The sequence below is a fragment of the Patagioenas fasciata genome, chromosome 3 (assembly GCF_037038585.1).
Source record: "Patagioenas fasciata isolate bPatFas1 chromosome 3, bPatFas1.hap1, whole genome shotgun sequence".
NCBI classification, from domain to species: Eukaryota; Metazoa; Chordata; class Aves; order Columbiformes; family Columbidae; genus Patagioenas; species Patagioenas fasciata.
In genome coordinates, this window is record NC_092522.1 from 19,474,074 (window position 1) to 19,490,430 (window position 16,357).

General features: G+C 43.0%; 1 protein-coding gene across 1 annotated transcript in view; it reads left to right on the forward strand.

Annotated features, from left to right (window-relative positions):
• Positions 1-10,836, forward strand: part of LOC136099680 (TOG array regulator of axonemal microtubules protein 2-like) — a 30,041-nt gene extending 19,205 nt beyond the window's left edge. The window contains exons 13-18 of the mRNA XM_071805907.1: positions 186-303; positions 1,233-1,516; positions 2,871-3,192; positions 4,384-4,600; positions 8,087-8,173; positions 10,424-10,836. Coding sequence (XP_071662008.1) covers positions 186-303; positions 1,233-1,516; positions 2,871-3,192; positions 4,384-4,600; positions 8,087-8,173; positions 10,424-10,671 — 1,276 coding nt within the window. The 3' untranslated portion in view covers positions 10,672-10,836. The remainder of the gene's footprint in view (positions 1-185; positions 304-1,232; positions 1,517-2,870; positions 3,193-4,383; positions 4,601-8,086; positions 8,174-10,423) is intronic.
• Positions 10,837-16,357: the final 5,521 nt, after the last annotated feature.

The window sequence follows — 16,357 nt, forward strand, 5'->3', positions numbered from 1 at the left end:
AGCATTGTGCAGTTGCAGTAAGAGGAGGTAAATCTCTTTGCTGAAGAGGTAATACCTCCTCATGCAGGTATTACACATGATGAGTTTAAAATATCAGTTTATTAACGCTTTTCCTTCGTTTATTCACAAGGCCAGGGAGAAAAGACAGTAGTAGTCTGTATTAATTTCTCTTTTTCCTATGTTAGATATTATGGACGGAAGATGCTGAATTTATTGATGAGTCATCCAAAATTTGATAGTTATTTGAAAAAGTCTGCCCCCTCACGGGACTTGGAAGCTGTTATGGCAATGATTAAGCGGAAGGTAAGTGCTTGGCAGGAGAAATGTCTTCTTTATGCTAGTACTGAGATTGCTAATGTGAGATTAAACATATATAATCTTTCTTTACCTCATTCTTCTTCTGCTGAATCATTTTGCTCCTGGGAATGAGCTGTTGATCCTTAGCCTGTTTATCTTCAGACAGTGAATGAACTAGTATAGTTAGAAAGAAAGTGGGTGTATTTTGAATATCAGCCACAAACAGGAAAGGAAAGTAGGAGAAAATGGTTCTACCATCAAGCATTAAAAAAACCCAGTGCTACTCCCCACACCCCCCAATAAAGCAAGGAAGGGAGAATAGTGCTTCTGAAGGTAATAGAGTCTTTGCAACAGATGAAGTATTAGTGCCAAAAAAATTTCCAAATATACAAAAGATGCACAAGGCAATCATAATTAGTACGCATATTGTGTGTATTCTGGGAACACTGCCCTGCTGTTATGCTCTCTGAAGCCGGAGGAAGCTTCATGAATTCAGCATCCCATGGAAAATCATCCCTATTTTTTTTCATTCCTTTTCATTTACATTCTAGACAGGCATGTGCCTTTGTCGGGGATAGGGAGAATGAGCGTAAACCAAATTAACTCCCAACACAATGGGCCACCCTCCAGAAAGTCCAAATGTTTCCCACCAGTTTGTTTCCTTAACAGTTTGCATTATTCTTGTGCACAAGACTAATGAATTCTGGATTTTGTATTGCTGCCCATTATGGTAGCACCTATAACCTACCTTATGTTATTGAAAACAAATAGTAGACATCACTGGATCTCTGGCCCATCTCCCTCTCTAAGTTAGGAAATGTTTTCCTAAGCCTTTCTTGGTAGCAGTGATCCTTCCTGGTTATAATTTGTGTTTTAAACAAATAATTTCCTCTTTTATCTTCTATAGATTCATGTTTTTTTATATATTTGTGTAGGGGACAGAAGACCATGAATGTGAACCTCCTTCTGCCAAGGAGTCTGAGGAATCTCCTTCTGACAAGGAGTCTAAGGAACCTCCTTCTGCCAAGGAGTCTAAGGAACCTCCTTCTGCCAAGGAATCTAAGGAATCTCCTTCTGCCAAGGAATCTAAGGAATCTCCTTCTGCCAAGGAGTCTAAGGAACCTCCTTCTGCCAAGGAGTCTAAGAAACCTCCTTCTGCCAAGGAGTCTAAGAAAAATGGCTTGATGATGCCCCAGGACAACTTGCCTTCTAATGAAGGGTACTGAGCACTTCTGTTATATCTGACAAAGCACATGACAAGCTTTGCATGTCTCTTCCTCAAAAAAATCTTTCTGGTGGAGACAAGGGGTACCAGAGATTGTTTCCTTGCCCCACAAATATTTCGTGATCAAAAATGTCTACTTCTACATTAGGCTGAACACAAGTTCTCTGGAGGGTTTTCCACAAAAATTGAGAGAGAGGAAGAGACACCCACCAGTTTTAGTTCAGAAAATCCAGTGCGGTGGCGAGGACAGTGTTGTGGAGGCTGCGAGAGGGCCATTTCTCTGCTGTTTGGTTTGGGACAAGTAATTTCAATCAGGGTATTATTATCTCAGTGGAGTCTTTTTGAGATGGGTGATTTGATGAGAAGTCCCATTCTAGAACCAAGATGCCATTCCCAAAAATAGCACTTCCTATGCATTTTGTTTGGCCTGTCTGAGTCATTGCTTTCTGACTCAAAAACAGTACTGGTAGTTCTGGTCAAGAGACATATCAATGTGGACTCTGTAGCTATTCATGTCATTGAGACCCATTATTGGTTGGTTGATGGACAGCATATTTTTTTCCCTTGTGCCTCAGTCAGCATTCAAGATAGGAGTTTGGTCCTTGCTGTCTCCCCATGCTGGTGAGAGAGCTACCTGTACCTGCCCTTCTCTGATAACAGAGTGGATTTATTTAGCTCTGTTGTGCTCAGCAGTGGCAGGAAGATCACCGCACACCTCAGTAGTGGGGTTAGGAGCTTCTCGTGCTCATGGCAGAGAGAGGCTGATCCAAGAGAATTGTTCCCATTGGGTTTGTCAAGCTGTGGATCCAGCTGCTAAGGAAGCAATAATGTGAGCGCAGTAGCGGGATGGCTGGCTTCAGTTTTTGCCTCTGTTACTGATCCTCTGGATCCCTTCAGTTATGCCCCTTGATCTGTCTGGGTAGGATTCATCTGCTCAGATGCATCTGAGCTATTTATCCAGATTCCCATACCTGTTGTAGAGGCACTTCTCCAGGACAATTAATTTCCTTATAATACAGACACCTGCCATAAGATGAGGCATTTAGACTTTGTAGTGCCTACTTTTCCACACATAGGGAAGCTGGATGAGTACCTGGGAAGACACCTGAAGATAAATGAGATGCATCCCATCCTTGGTGCCTTGGTTTTCCTCAGTAAGCACTAGTGATAATGTTAAGTCCAGATTGTCTCCTGTAATGATTGTCATGAGATCAAAGCTGCTTTTCAGATAAAGATCTAGCTGAAATCACATCATTAGGAAGTCTTCTCAAGTTGCATTCCTCACAATTAACCAAAGGGAGATATTATCACCAAAAGGTCTAACTTTGTTTTTATTTTCCATTTTAAGGTCTGTCTCTTATGTACCCATGCCACCCTCTCAGACAGCCCGTCAGAAGGCCCGTCAGACAGTCCGCCAGACAGTCCGCCAGACAGCCCGCCAGACAGCCCGCCAGACAGTCCGTCAGACAGTCCGTCAGACAGTCCGTCAGACAGTCCGTCAGACAGCCCGTCAGACAGCCCGTCGCCCATCACAGGAAGAGACTGAACAGCGCCAGGAGCTTTGCAAGCTCCTGACAGCTAAGGACTTTCAGACAAGAATGGAGGGAGTGCTGCTCCTCCTTGACCACTGCAAAAACAACCCCCAGCTCATCTCCACTAACATTTCCCAGGTAGGTAGGGCATCTCCATCGCTCCTTTCCTGTTAGGTCCCTTCCCAAGCCTGTACCAGTAAAGTTAAAACAGTGCGTCTTATGTTACCTACTAGCTGTCTGGGACAGGCTGGTCTCTTCTCACCCCAAATAATTTCATTCAACTCCAGGCATCAGGGCAAGCAATTTCAGTCCAACTGTATTTCTCTGGTAGGTGTCTCTTGGTGCTGTTCATGAGACAGAATTTCCTGTTGCTGTAGCTTTTGCTGTATCTTACTACCAGTTAGGTTAAAACAAAGGAAATACAGCCACTGAAAGGCTGGAAATTATTCCCTAGAAGAGAAATCAGTTGGGGTGGAGGAGAAGTATCAGGATGCATTGATTAAAAAAACCAAAAATTAAAGGATACTCCTGTAAACTTTCTCTTCTATTGCAGACACAACTCTGCCTATTTACTTCTATCCTCATCCCTTTCCTGATTGGGACCATTCTCACCCTTCCTGTGGGCCCTTTTTTCCCTTTGGAAAGAGGAAGACAATGGCTAGAGACAGATCTCTTCCTTTTCCTCCCAGCAGCTGTTTTTTTTCCCCTTTTCCAGCAAATGGTGCCTGATAATGTGGCTGTCAAGGGACTGAACCTGCTCTAATGAGAACTACACAACACATTAAACTTCAGAAGTCTACCTGTTAGCTAGACAAATGGTCTGGGTACTGAAGAGTTCATCAGAGCCCTGCACTCCTCCAGATGCAGGTTCTGAGACAGATAAAAACAAAACTTGGATCACATCCAGCCACAGTTTTGGCAAAATCAATACTGCCCTCAGTACTTGAGGCAACTTTATGGAAAAATGGGTATCATAAATACCTGTTTTCATACCTCTGCACCAAAGATATTGCATTATTAAAATGGGATTAATTTAATGATTTGTAGCGATGATTTATGTAAATAATAATGTAAATAATATAGAGAGAAACACCATATGAACTATCCTGTCTGCACTCAAACCTCTTAATAAAATATGAAGATCTTTCCAACCACCATTAGGTGCAACCACTACAGTGAGTAGCCCATAAGAAAACAGTGAAATTGTGCTAGTAAGTGCTGACCTAACAGAAAACATTATATTTTACATTTCTGGGTGCTTGTTTCTACATCTCTCCTTGAAACAAGAACATTTTAATCCAGATTTCCTGTCCTTTGTTTTCTTAACAGATTTTTGACTCTTTTGTCCTGAGACTTCAGGATTGCAACAAGAAAGTGAACCAGCAGGCGCTGGAGGCACTGGCTTCGATGACACCCATACTTGGAGATGCCTTATACCCAGTCCTGACCTCTCTGATAGCAGCAGTCACTGAGAACCTGAACTCAAAGCACTTGGGGATTTATGCTGCAGCTGTGAAGGTGCTGGAAGCATGCATTGATCACCTAGGTAAGGCTGACCTCTGACACTGACTCTCCCCAGCTGCGGCTCCTCCATCTCAGAGCCAAGTGAGTGCTAAGTCTGTGGATGGCTGTTGTTGTCTGTGGGAACATCCAGCTGCTGCAAGATGTGTATGAAGTCCTGCCTGCATTCTTTTTATTCCAATCGGTTGTATCATGTTGGGATGTGTAGCTGAATGGACACTGCTTATCACCTGGGTCATAGATCTGATTATTACAGAGAGGACATTCTAGGGATTATTTTAAGTTTCCACTATAAGAGCATGAGGGAAGTGACTAGCATCTGTCATGACTGTTTTTCCTGGGAAACTGCATGCATTTTGTTTTTATTGAATTGGATTTCTAATATGTGCACTCTGTTAAGTTTACAACCACTAAAACAAGATGAAAGGAATGTGCTTTTTCCTTGAAACACATAGGGGGAAGTGTGGTGGAGGCTCTTTGCTCTTGCTGGGCTTCTTTCCCACTTCTTTAGAATAAACAAGTATAAATCAAGATAAATCAAGCTGTAAATGATGGCTTATTCCAAACGTTGTTCTGCATGGGGCAAGATTGCTATAGCCAAGGTCTGCTGTAAATTCTCTTGCCACACAGACTTATGTCAGCTGTGAAAATGCAGCACTGGGTGAATATGCCTGAAAAATTCAGTGTTGAAGAGGCAGGTGTTAAAGTGAAATTAACAACTTCTCCACATCAGCTGCTTTGCAAACTCAGTGAATCTGCTGACCTGCTGCCTTTCTGTATTCCAAGTATTGGGTTGTTCCTAATCATGAAGCAGGAGAGGAGGGTGAGACCTTTACTGCTCTTGGCCCTTACTGATTTTTTTGTGGTGCGTGGGAGAAGGTGTGGGAAAAGTTGCAGAATCCTGCTAAGAGAGGATGTGGCAAATAGATCCCTTCAGGGTTTTGTATGAAGCTTTCCGTCATTCCCCTCTCACCAATTCTGAGAGGTCACTGTAAATTTTCCATGCTGGCAGATGCTAGAACAGGAGCAAGGTGCATCTGTCTCTTATCACAGTGGCTTTACTCAGAGACAGGTTCTCAAGCAAACAAGGTGGGATATATATTTTTTGTTCTGCTCATTTTTGTGGACATTTGTAAAAGTTCAAACAGGTAACTGAATCACAGATATTTCAAAATTCAAGACCCTAGGGCTTTACTGGGGGAAGGAAGGCTCTACTGGAAAAATGCATGAGCAAAACCATACCATATGCTATAAAGTGACAAAACCACCCCAGAACGCTAAAGGATTGTTCAATGCTCCTAGCAAAGAGTAAGAGAGCACAACCTCTTGCCCCATTGCTCCTATGAGTTTAATAGCTAAGAGCCCAGCTATTGCACCGAGGCTCTGTGTTGACATGCCTCATATTCTGAGCTTTAGGTGAGACTTCCTCATCTGCCACCTTTAATGATCCATGCAAAAATGCAAGCTGGTTAGAAAATTGTTTGATCACTTGATGTGAAACAAAAAAACCCCAAATGACATACAAACAAATAAAGAACATAAAACACCCCCCCCCATCTGTTAGACCAAAATTCTACCTAAAACCAAACTAATTTGCTTCCCAATAGTGCCTGAATAGTTTGTTTACCTTAACCCTGGCATTGGTTTGGATGTCCCCAGCTGAAGACCACACACATTCATTAGCTGTGACCTGGGACCATAATCCCACTCAAGGGAGCCACCTTGTAGGTGGAGGTGAATCAGCAAATCAAGCTCAACTGCAATGGGACCAAGACATCTTGCTGTCTCCTCTGACATCTGTCCTGCCCTGTTCTCTGTCATGAAAGAAATGCCCTTCAGATGGCCACTGCCTGACACCAGGGCATGGAGTCAGACCAGCAGCCCCAGATGGTTCCCAGAGGAACCATCACTCTGAGAGAGGGGAGGGGGAATTTCCCTGTAGTTGTCAACATAGCAAAGAGGGGAACGCAGTGAAAATGAGAGTGCGGAGAAGCAGATTCCTCTGCTCAATACAGCAACTGCGGGGCTGCCTGTCCTGTGGCCAGCAGGTTTAGCTGATACGTAGTACAGGGAATTAAAGCTGGGTTAGTAAGAACCAGACTGCCTGTTGCCTTGTTTTCTCTAGTAGCTATTAAAAGCTCCTCTGTCTTTAGGTCTCTCAAGGCAGCAAAAGTAACTGCTGGGTGAATTTGTTATTTACTTGAGCTTTAATGTTTCAAAATGTACCGAGCATTTGAAACTCTCAAAGTGAAAGTTGAATACTGCTAACATACTTATCTTCCTACAAAAACAAGAAAACAAGCAGCTCCCCCTCACCCATCCCAAACCCAAGTGTTCCCCTGAAAATCTATGTAGATACCAATATTAATGACAAATTAACATTTTGTGCTTCCACAAGACCTCCAGATCTTTTTTCAAAGCAGCAGCTGTAAGGTAACTCCCTGGGGAGGAAGAGCAAATGTGAAACAGCATCTGACAATACTGCAAGAGGGTGGGACAAAAAGTGAAGTGTCTGTTTGAAAAGATGAATGAGAAGAGTGTAATTACCAAAGCAGAAGCTTAATTAGCGTAGCAGAACGGATTCATTACTGCACACTCACAAGGAGATTGTTAGGGACTACCTTTTTTATATCTCAGGCAAAACGGAGCACTTAATAGCACAGTACTACTTAAAACCCCTTTGGGATTTGACTCTGTAGTGGTTCACAAAGAAGCAGGTTGCTTACTCTACCTATTGGTGCCACTCCCGGTGACACTGCGAGGTATCGTAGTGCATCCCACAAACATTCTACCTCCAAGAAAAGCTTTGCTTGGCTTATCAAAGCAGTGAGACTGGAGGCTTGCAGACCAATTCAGGCAGCAGTTTATTAATTAAAACAAGACCTCAAATCCAAAACAGGCAGCACAGGAGACGTTAAAATATATATGGCAGTCAAGTATTGGGAAATCAGGTTGTTTTTCAGTCTCTCTACCGAGATCTGATTTCAGAGATAGTATAAGAGCACCTGAGAGTGGATGGTGTTGGCAATGAGCAGCAATTATCTCTTGTAAGAGTAACTTGGAGTGTTGTCCATAGATCCCAACAGGTAGTTTAAAGATTTAACACCAGCTTATCCTTAAAGTGTGAATGGATGCGTGGACTCTTGAGCCTTCTCATCCTTTTCCTTAGACAAGGGAGGAGGTCACTTCTGCAAAGCTCCAGGATGCAAAACATTTTCATTGCTTACAGGTGATTTAAATTTTGAGGGCCCTGATGTGGAAGCTTTAACACAGCTCATTGTACAGCAGTTAACTCTGGATTTACAAATGTGAAATGAGAACTTTTCTTTTTGAATTTAAAATCCTCCCAAGTAAGCTGAAGGAAAGAAGTAAAGGACTCAGAAACTGGCATAAATTTCCTTCATTTTACAAAATGCAGTTACCTCTGCCTTTTCCCCTCCTTCCCTTTTTAACTATTTTTTTTTTCTTATAACCTCGGAAGAGTGAGCAGAAATACATGTTTCTCTTTCAGATAACACATTGCTGCTGCAAATCTTTGCCCACCGAGCGCGTTACCTCAGCGGCAAAGCTCTGCTGGATGTCATTGAACGTCTCACAGGTATTGCCTTCTTCAACTAATCTCCACTTCTTGAAGTCTTCAGAGGGAATATTTAGAGGGAATACCTCAGAATAGACAGTGCAGTCGCTTATCAAACACCAGAAGGTCCTGAGCTTGTTCCTCCTGCAAAATACTTGTACTTGGTGTATTTGGCAGGGGTTTGCCTGGCCTCTGCAGAGGCTTGCAGTGTGTGAGAGAAGAACAGCGCTTGGGCTCCAGCGCTGAGCTCTCACTGAGGCATCTCAGGACCCGCCTCCAGGAAAGAGAAGGCCTAAAAATACCCTGGCTGACTTCTCTCTTTGAAGTACAGTACAGTAAAGGTCATGGAGGTCTCTAAGAGGTCCCTGTTCTACAGCGAACCAACATCCTTTAGAAAAAAAATTGTGGCAACTGGTATTTCTGAGGATCGGTTTGTTTTGTCATCATAGGATTCTTGTTGTCCTGTTGGAAACTTTTGAGGCGGAGTCCTGCAGAGCCTGGGGGGTCACAGTGTAGGTGAAAACTCAACACACATATTACAGGCAAGGACTTTGTGCAAGGCAGGATTTAGGGGCAGAAGGAGGCAGTTCAGCCCAACCCACTGAGGCTCCCTGCCTGTATTGCAGATATCATATGGACTCATTTCAGGATGTACAAACAGTCTACTGTATCAGCAGTGTGCAACACACTGGAAGTACAGCTGATAATTGATTTATAATAGTAGCTTGCTCTGTCCAGCAATAGCCAATGAATGGAAAAAATTATAATCTCAATATATACTAGAGAAGAGTATTTATAGCCTTGCTTTAATTAGGACTAAATCCACTTCTAGTTATGCCAGCATCTTTTAATCCAAGGTTTAATACACTTTGCTTCTTCATTATGAATCTCAAAAGGGCATGTTTAGCCATAACAAATATAAAAGGGCCTTTAAAGATAATTTGGATAAAGTAAATCTCTGTAAACATAAAATTTACTTTTACAGTTATTTTAATCTCTTTTTCAAATACAGCATTTGAACATAAATTGGAACTACTTTAGAAAGCGCAGATGTTCTCTCTGGGATTCAGTGGGAACAGACAGCTCTTTTTGTTCTGAAGCTCCATAGTGACCACTGTGTTTAATAGCATTTAAACATAAATTAACTCCTATTTTAAAATAGGTACCCTTTTCCTGCTTACTAGAGTTGGTTTTAGGTACTGTCAGGAGCCGTTTAAATGTTGATGACTGATGCTAGATTAACAGCATAGAGGAAATGAAGGTCCTTCCACTACAAAATAATAAATAGTTACTGCATAACGTTTCTACTGAACAGAAGATAACAAAGCTCTCTTCAGACCATTTCAGATTTTGATCTCTCAGCAAAATCTGCCATGCAAGGAGCTTATTGATAGTAAATTTTTGTTTGTATTTAATAGAGCTCAGTTCAGAAAATGAGCTGAGAACAGACGTCAGAGAGAATGTGCAGAATGCGTTAAATATCAGGCGCCTGTGTAAGATTTTTCTCTGTTCCCCTATTTTAGGGAATGTTGTGAGGGCAATTGCCATTAAACTCGTGAGATGCTCAAATGCCATGGCAATGGGGTTTGGGTAATTATCTAAGACATTCTGAAGTTTGAAACAGCTGTTCATTAGAAGCCACTAAGTATGAGGGGAAAAAACCTCAGTTTGGACCCTTCTGTCACAGACCTCAGTTAGTCACTGATGTTTGTAAGAAAACTGTCAAGCAACACACATCTTTTCTGGGCTGAAGTTTTGAAGTGTGGTGTCATACTGCTGTTTGCTGTGTGCCACTAAGCAAAAGGAACAGCCACACGGGACTTCTGTCATTCTTTGTCAAAGGTCACAAAAAAAGTAATCATCCTTTTGTTAGAAATCTTTCAATTACCTCTCTGAGCTGCATTTCAAAATCTTCAGCAGCTGGTTTAGACAACTTCTTAACGGAAATAAACAGCGATTTGCCATTTTTGGCATTTGTAATGCAGAAGCAGATAGTGAAATTATTTACAAAATGTGTATTATTCACTTTGATAAGTCTATCATGGATACAAAGCCTCTGATTTGGAGAAATTAAGGTCCTCAGAGGTTGGTTATGCTGTTCAGTGGATGATCAGCCACTGTTGCCTGTTTCTGGACCATTGGGCCCTTTGTGCTTGTTGATATTAGCCAGAAAAGCCTTCCAAGAACCAAAACTTGTAGGTACTTGTAGGTACAAGGAACGTACTTGTTTACATTACGGCTGTTAATCTGTTTGTCTCTCTCACCTGGCAGTGCTTGTGGCCACTGTTTATCCCCGGAAACCTCAATTCGTCCACCGCTATGTCCTGCCTGCGCTCTGGTTCCTTTTGGGAAACAAGGCCCTGCCTGTCCGAAGCGGCAGTGTCAGGGCTGTGCTCACCAAGCTTGCAAAGAGCCTTGACGAAGTGATGGGCCCCAGCCTGAAGAAGTATGCCACCAACCAGCCTCAGTATGTGACAAGAAACCTCTGGGATCTTTTGAACCTGAATGTGAAGGCTTGATGTGCTCCAGGAAACAGAAGGAGGGGTGTGGAGTGGGACAGCTGGAGGCAAAGGTGGATGTGGTGGTGGCATTCGTTTTATTCCGTGTGTTTGAAGAAGAGGATTTACCTGATAGAGTTTATAGTTACACATTTACTTAATATATTTTGATGTTGGTTTAAAAAAAAAAAAAAAAAAAAAAAAACAAACCTTAAAAAAACTTTAAAAAAAACTTAAAAATCTTAAAAAACTTAATAAAAAAAATTTAAGAATTCTTTAAAAATAAAAAATATTTTAAAAAAGAATTTTTCTAAAGTTTTATGTCTTGACCTCATGTTCCCTAAGAAGTTTGCACAGATACCAAAAAAATAAAACCTGTGTGTAAATGCAATTTGTAACTGTAAAAAGGAAAATACTATATTTATATACATAGAAATTAAGAGATGTGCACATACATATATTTTTACTTACAAAGTAAGAGATGGGCTTTGGAAGCATTAGAACTGTAGGAAGAGATGGTTTGATTTCAGAAGCATAGAATGAGAAGCCAGGACCTGCTTGCCCAGAAGGTACGCAGTGGGGTTATGGGAGGATGTGCAGCTCACTGTATATGCCAGTGTATGCAGCGGATGCCGAACTGCCGGGCAGCCCCTTTACAAGTCTCTGGTAGCTGCTGGTGCAATGGCCTGAGATGTCTAGGTCAGGCTCACAGCCCCAGTCCAATGACAGCAGAAACCTCACCAGATGCACTGAAATTTTCTTCCCGTTTCAGGGGATGCGTCCTGTCTGTGGTCCCCTGTGCACCACATGCAATGGACTGATGTGGTGAGGTGACGGGTGCCATCTGACTGCCACCCAGCACCCTGAGGTACCCCTGGGGAGGGGCAGGAGAGCGGTTTGTGGCAGGGGGCTGTGACACCTTGCACATGGGGTGCTGGCTGGGCAGTGAGTGGGCTGAGGGTGTCCTGGGCAAAGGTAAGCTGTGTGCAGGCATTGTGGGACAAGGTATATTTTTTTAAAACTATATAGATTTTCTAAATGTCTTTCCGTCTTTTGAGATGTGAAGAATTTGCCTTCTATGCAGACCAGTAAAGCACTTCTGAACCTGAGATTCAGGAAACAGTGAGGAGGAGATGTGCCAGTCCTTCACCATACACAGATTTGGAAGCACAAGAGGGAGGAGTGATGAGAGAAGAGTGGAAGGGCTGAAAGCAGCAGATGTTGGTGCATCTGTGTAGTCAGATATGAAAACAAAGCAGCCTTATCTGTGTTCACATAATCTTCCATATACTGGCAGGGTTTTGAAAGAAAGAAGAATAGAAGTTTTGGGGAGAAGAAAAAACAGGAAAATAACAGCATGAGACACACTGGGCCCATGGAAGTTTAAAAGCGCCTTGACAGGTTCTTGACAGATACAAGGACCTTGTAGGAAGCTGGGAGGTCAAAGAATAATCCAGGGAGATCTGACCATTCCAGGAATTTTATGGTCTTATGTTTATGTGCTGCATTGTTCGGTATGTCTGAAGCTATGCAGGACTCTAACTTGCCAGATAAAATGGTTGCACTGTGGCACCTCTTAAGGAATCTCTTTTTAGTACAGTATTAAAGTGGCAAAATTATTTAGTAGACTCTTCTAAAATGTTTTGTGCTGCTGTTTTTTTTTTTTTTTGAACTCCCAACTTTTGGTAGCAGGGAGTACTCAGGAACTCATCTCTATGAAGTCTTGGTATGCGATCTAAGCCAGGGACCTGGCTCTGGAACACCAGTGTTTCTGGAGATCCTGCAGCGGAAGCCACAGTCCTTGCAGATCTCATATATAAGTGGAACCTCTTGTGTTCTAGTTGGTACCCATTGCCCCTTGTTTAAATTGCAGATCTGGAACTATGTCACTTCCTTAAGCACCTGCAGTTTGCTACTGCCTGAGATCTATTTCAACAGGTTGCTTTTCTGCCTTTTTTGTTTTGTTTTGTTTTAATTAAGCAACTGGCATCTCTCAAGGGCCTCCTGGTTTTGCTTCCTCTACCTCAAAAGTTATTCTTGCTGTTTTCCTCCTCTGCAGGTCTCTCCCTCCGGAGCCCCGTAAGTGCTCCCTGCACAGGCTGCTTTTGCTGGGCTGAATAACAGTCCTTTAGTTTTACTTTCTCTTTGGCTATGCTTGGGCCTTTGGGAATGTGGGGGGAACCTTCTGCACTTGGGGGGGAAAAAAGCTTTTGTGCACATGATATGAGGTCTCTAGAGCGTGTTTTCATGCATTTAGCTGTAGCACTTGCAAAGTTGGTTTGAAATGTAACCCCTGTAACTGGTTTCTTAACTCTCTGTTGGCCTTGAGTGGTGCTTTCACGCATACTGCTCCCCACAGCTGGTGAGAATAAAGCATTGCCTGCCAGTACCTATTCTGTCCAGGTGTTTTATTTTTTTAACTCTCCAGCTGAGGCAGTTTCCCTGTAAGAGGGGCAGTCCTACAACAGTGAGATCAAATCTAGCTGACAATGTCTCTGGTGACAAGCAGAGGGTTTAATGGGTGAAGGTTAATTCAGCTCAGACGAGCTCTCCTGCCACAGGTTTGCACAGGGGCACATCTCAGAAGCCATTAAGAAGCTACTAAGGTTTTTGGATGGCACAAACAAAAGGCAAATCAGTGTTGAACCTTCTTCCAGCACTGATAAGAATTTAAATATTTAACTTCTCAAACTTATTTTTATTATAATTTTATTACAGAAGTCTCACCAGAGAGGAAACTGCAAGCTGCACTTGCAGGCCCAGTTTAATTCATTTAATGTGCAGTGCAGTTGCTAAACCACAGAAGTTAGGATAGGAAAATAAATGAATGGCAACTTTGTACATTGGCTTACTCTTACCCTACATCCTTCCAGAGGCCCAGTACAGACCCTGGCTGTCACAGAAGGTTCTTCCTGCTTGATGAAGGTAGAGTTGTCATAAGGGAAGGCAGGGGAGAAAAGGTAAATATGGTGTCTACCATAAAGGAGTGAAGAAAGTTTACATTCCCCTGCAGAGTAGGGAGTGGTCTTTTGCCATCTCCCTGTGCAAGGGGGCATTAGAACTCTGAAGCTGCATGAGCAGAGAGACTGGTGCTACATACACTGAATCCAGTCTGCAAAATTCATCTTTTCCTCAAATGGGCACTTTCTTCTCACTGAGAGTCAAAGCACACACCTGATGGCATGACTTACCCGCTCTTCGGAGTGCATGTGCCATGCAAATGGGTTAGCTGGACCCTGAATCTGCCTGTGGAAGTGCAACCACAAACCCCTGCAGCAGAATGTACGTGCATGAACTTGGCAGTGCCAAGAAGACTTTGGGAAGGATATGGAAAAATGAATGGCAAACTGGGAGGACAAGGAAGGAAGGCTGGACCCAAAGCATGGTGCAGAGGCTGAAGGCTCCTGTTGTAAAGAATGTTGATTCTGCTTCATGGTGCTGCTGTGAGAGGTGGAGCAAAGAATTAAAGAATGCACCTGAAGGGAGCTGCTTTTGCTGAGGTGCAGCTGGGGCATGGATCATAATAAGGTGATTCTGGTAGAGTTTGCTCTTGCCAAGGTTAAAGGTGAGCTTGGGAACCAGGTGCTGCAATCCCTCTCTCAAGCAGAGGGAGGGGATTTGCACTGAGGTGGCTATTTTAGTCCTTGGTAAATAGTGACGATGGGAATAAAAGTGGTTGCATTGCTACCAAATCTCTGACAGCTGACACTGAATCCTGATACTGTGATACTGCCTTTGATACAGACAGAGGTGAGAAAACCACTCTAGTTAAAATTAGAGTTGACCCGAACCATTAAGCCTCCACTCTGCCTTGATATCTTTAGCTGAAAAAAACAGTAACTCTGGCCAACAAACTGCCCCTGTGTTTCCTTAAAAGCCCCCCAACAGCTTTGAATGCAGTTGGCAGTGGTAAAGGAGCTGTAAAAGCCATGCTCTGTGCTAATAGCTGTGCCCTGGATAAATAAAGGCTGTGCTATTTTCATGGTGGTTTAACAGGTTTCACCTCTGCTGCATTTGAGAGCAGCACGTACAACCTCGGCCCCCTTTGGAGACTGGGGTGAAGGCTGCAGGATGTGCAGGTCTGTCACTCCCTGCTGCTGGCTCCTGGAAGGGACGTCGTCGGTGCCCTGCGGCCAGCACTGCAGCTGTGCCCCGGCTCTCGGGCACGGCCTCAAATGTCACATTCCCTCTGATTCAACTGCTGCTGCTGGGGCTTCCTCTGCAGATGCACACACATCTGTACGCACACATCTATACGTAGAGACACTTCCTTTTCACAATAGTCCTCGTCTGTGCATGCTGTCAGCGTATATAATAGATCAGACTATAAAACTGCTCAGTGTTGACACATTTCTGTCAGTGCAAACATACAAGTAGTAGTACGTGTTATTTCAAGAAGGGAAGTTGGCTATTCTAATAAGATGACTTTCACATGTGCATAATTGTGCCAGTACCAGGATCTCTATTGCTTTGATTACTGTATTATTCTGGCAGTTTTTTATTTTCAGTATCACTCAGTGAAAACAAAACATGCTCCTGTTTCCTCAGGGAACGGCCACCCACCAGCTAACTCAGCCCAGTGGTGCTGGTGGGTGGCCCTGCAGGCTGGACCTCCCTGTGATCCTGCCATTAATGCTCCATTTGACGGTAATGGTAACAGCGTGCCCCTCTTTTGGTCCTGCCCAGGGGTGACAGTAGTTCATGTTTCATGCCTGTAGGAAGCTATAGTTTTTGTTTGTTTGTTTGTTTGTTTTCAAAATTACAGATTGCACTTGTCCCAGTAAAAGCTGGCCTAAGATCTTCCTTAGTGCATTTCCAACAATGCATAAATCTGTCCCACTGTATCCTTTCCTTAGTGACCCTCTCCTCCTCTTTGTCTTTTGCCATGGCTTCTTTGTGTCATCCGCTGCTACTTTTCATTATTTGGCATTGCAATGGCATCATTTATTTACACGTTTGGGAGACAATGTACCCAAAAGGTCCTATATAGAATAAAGTTTTCTAACTAGATATATCCTTTGCTCACAACAGACCTGGAGAATACTTGGCCCAAATCCCAAAGCTTTGCACATTTGCAATCCGAGTAATTTCTGGCTTATAGCTGCCTTCAATCACAATTTTATATGTAAGAAGAGGAAACGTATTTCATGGGGAAAACATGCCCTGCTTTTCAGACGGCAGATATATGTGCATTTATCCAGAACAGCAGTAAAGTAGTGTTGTTTGTAACTTGTTTGTAGAGGATGAGCTGACCATAAGGCCAACAACAGGTGAGAAGGGTTTCACAAATCTATTTATACTCCAGCCTGGGTGCCGTTCAGCCCAGAGCTATGTGACAACTCATTGCCATGGGCCAGTGCTTCCCAGCGTAATGAATTCCTGTGTAGCTGGAACAAGCGCTTCTAGGTTTGGCTCTGACTCCTGATGAACTGCGTGATCATTGACATTGCTGCCTCTTAAGAAATTGTTTAACAGTTTTGTTTCATAATCATTTGAATCTGCTAAATTTACATTTTAACGTGTAGCTGCCATTATTCCTGTGCCTTAGGAAAAAACACTTCACAGCCCAGTGCAAACCATAACATTCTGTCAGCATATTCTGCATGGTTGCCAGTTTCTGATGTTACAAAAGAAAATGCATGTGTGAGGTATGAATTAGGATTTCTGGAGGAAAAAAATCTATTTTATGTAGCTGTGTGTGTTTGCT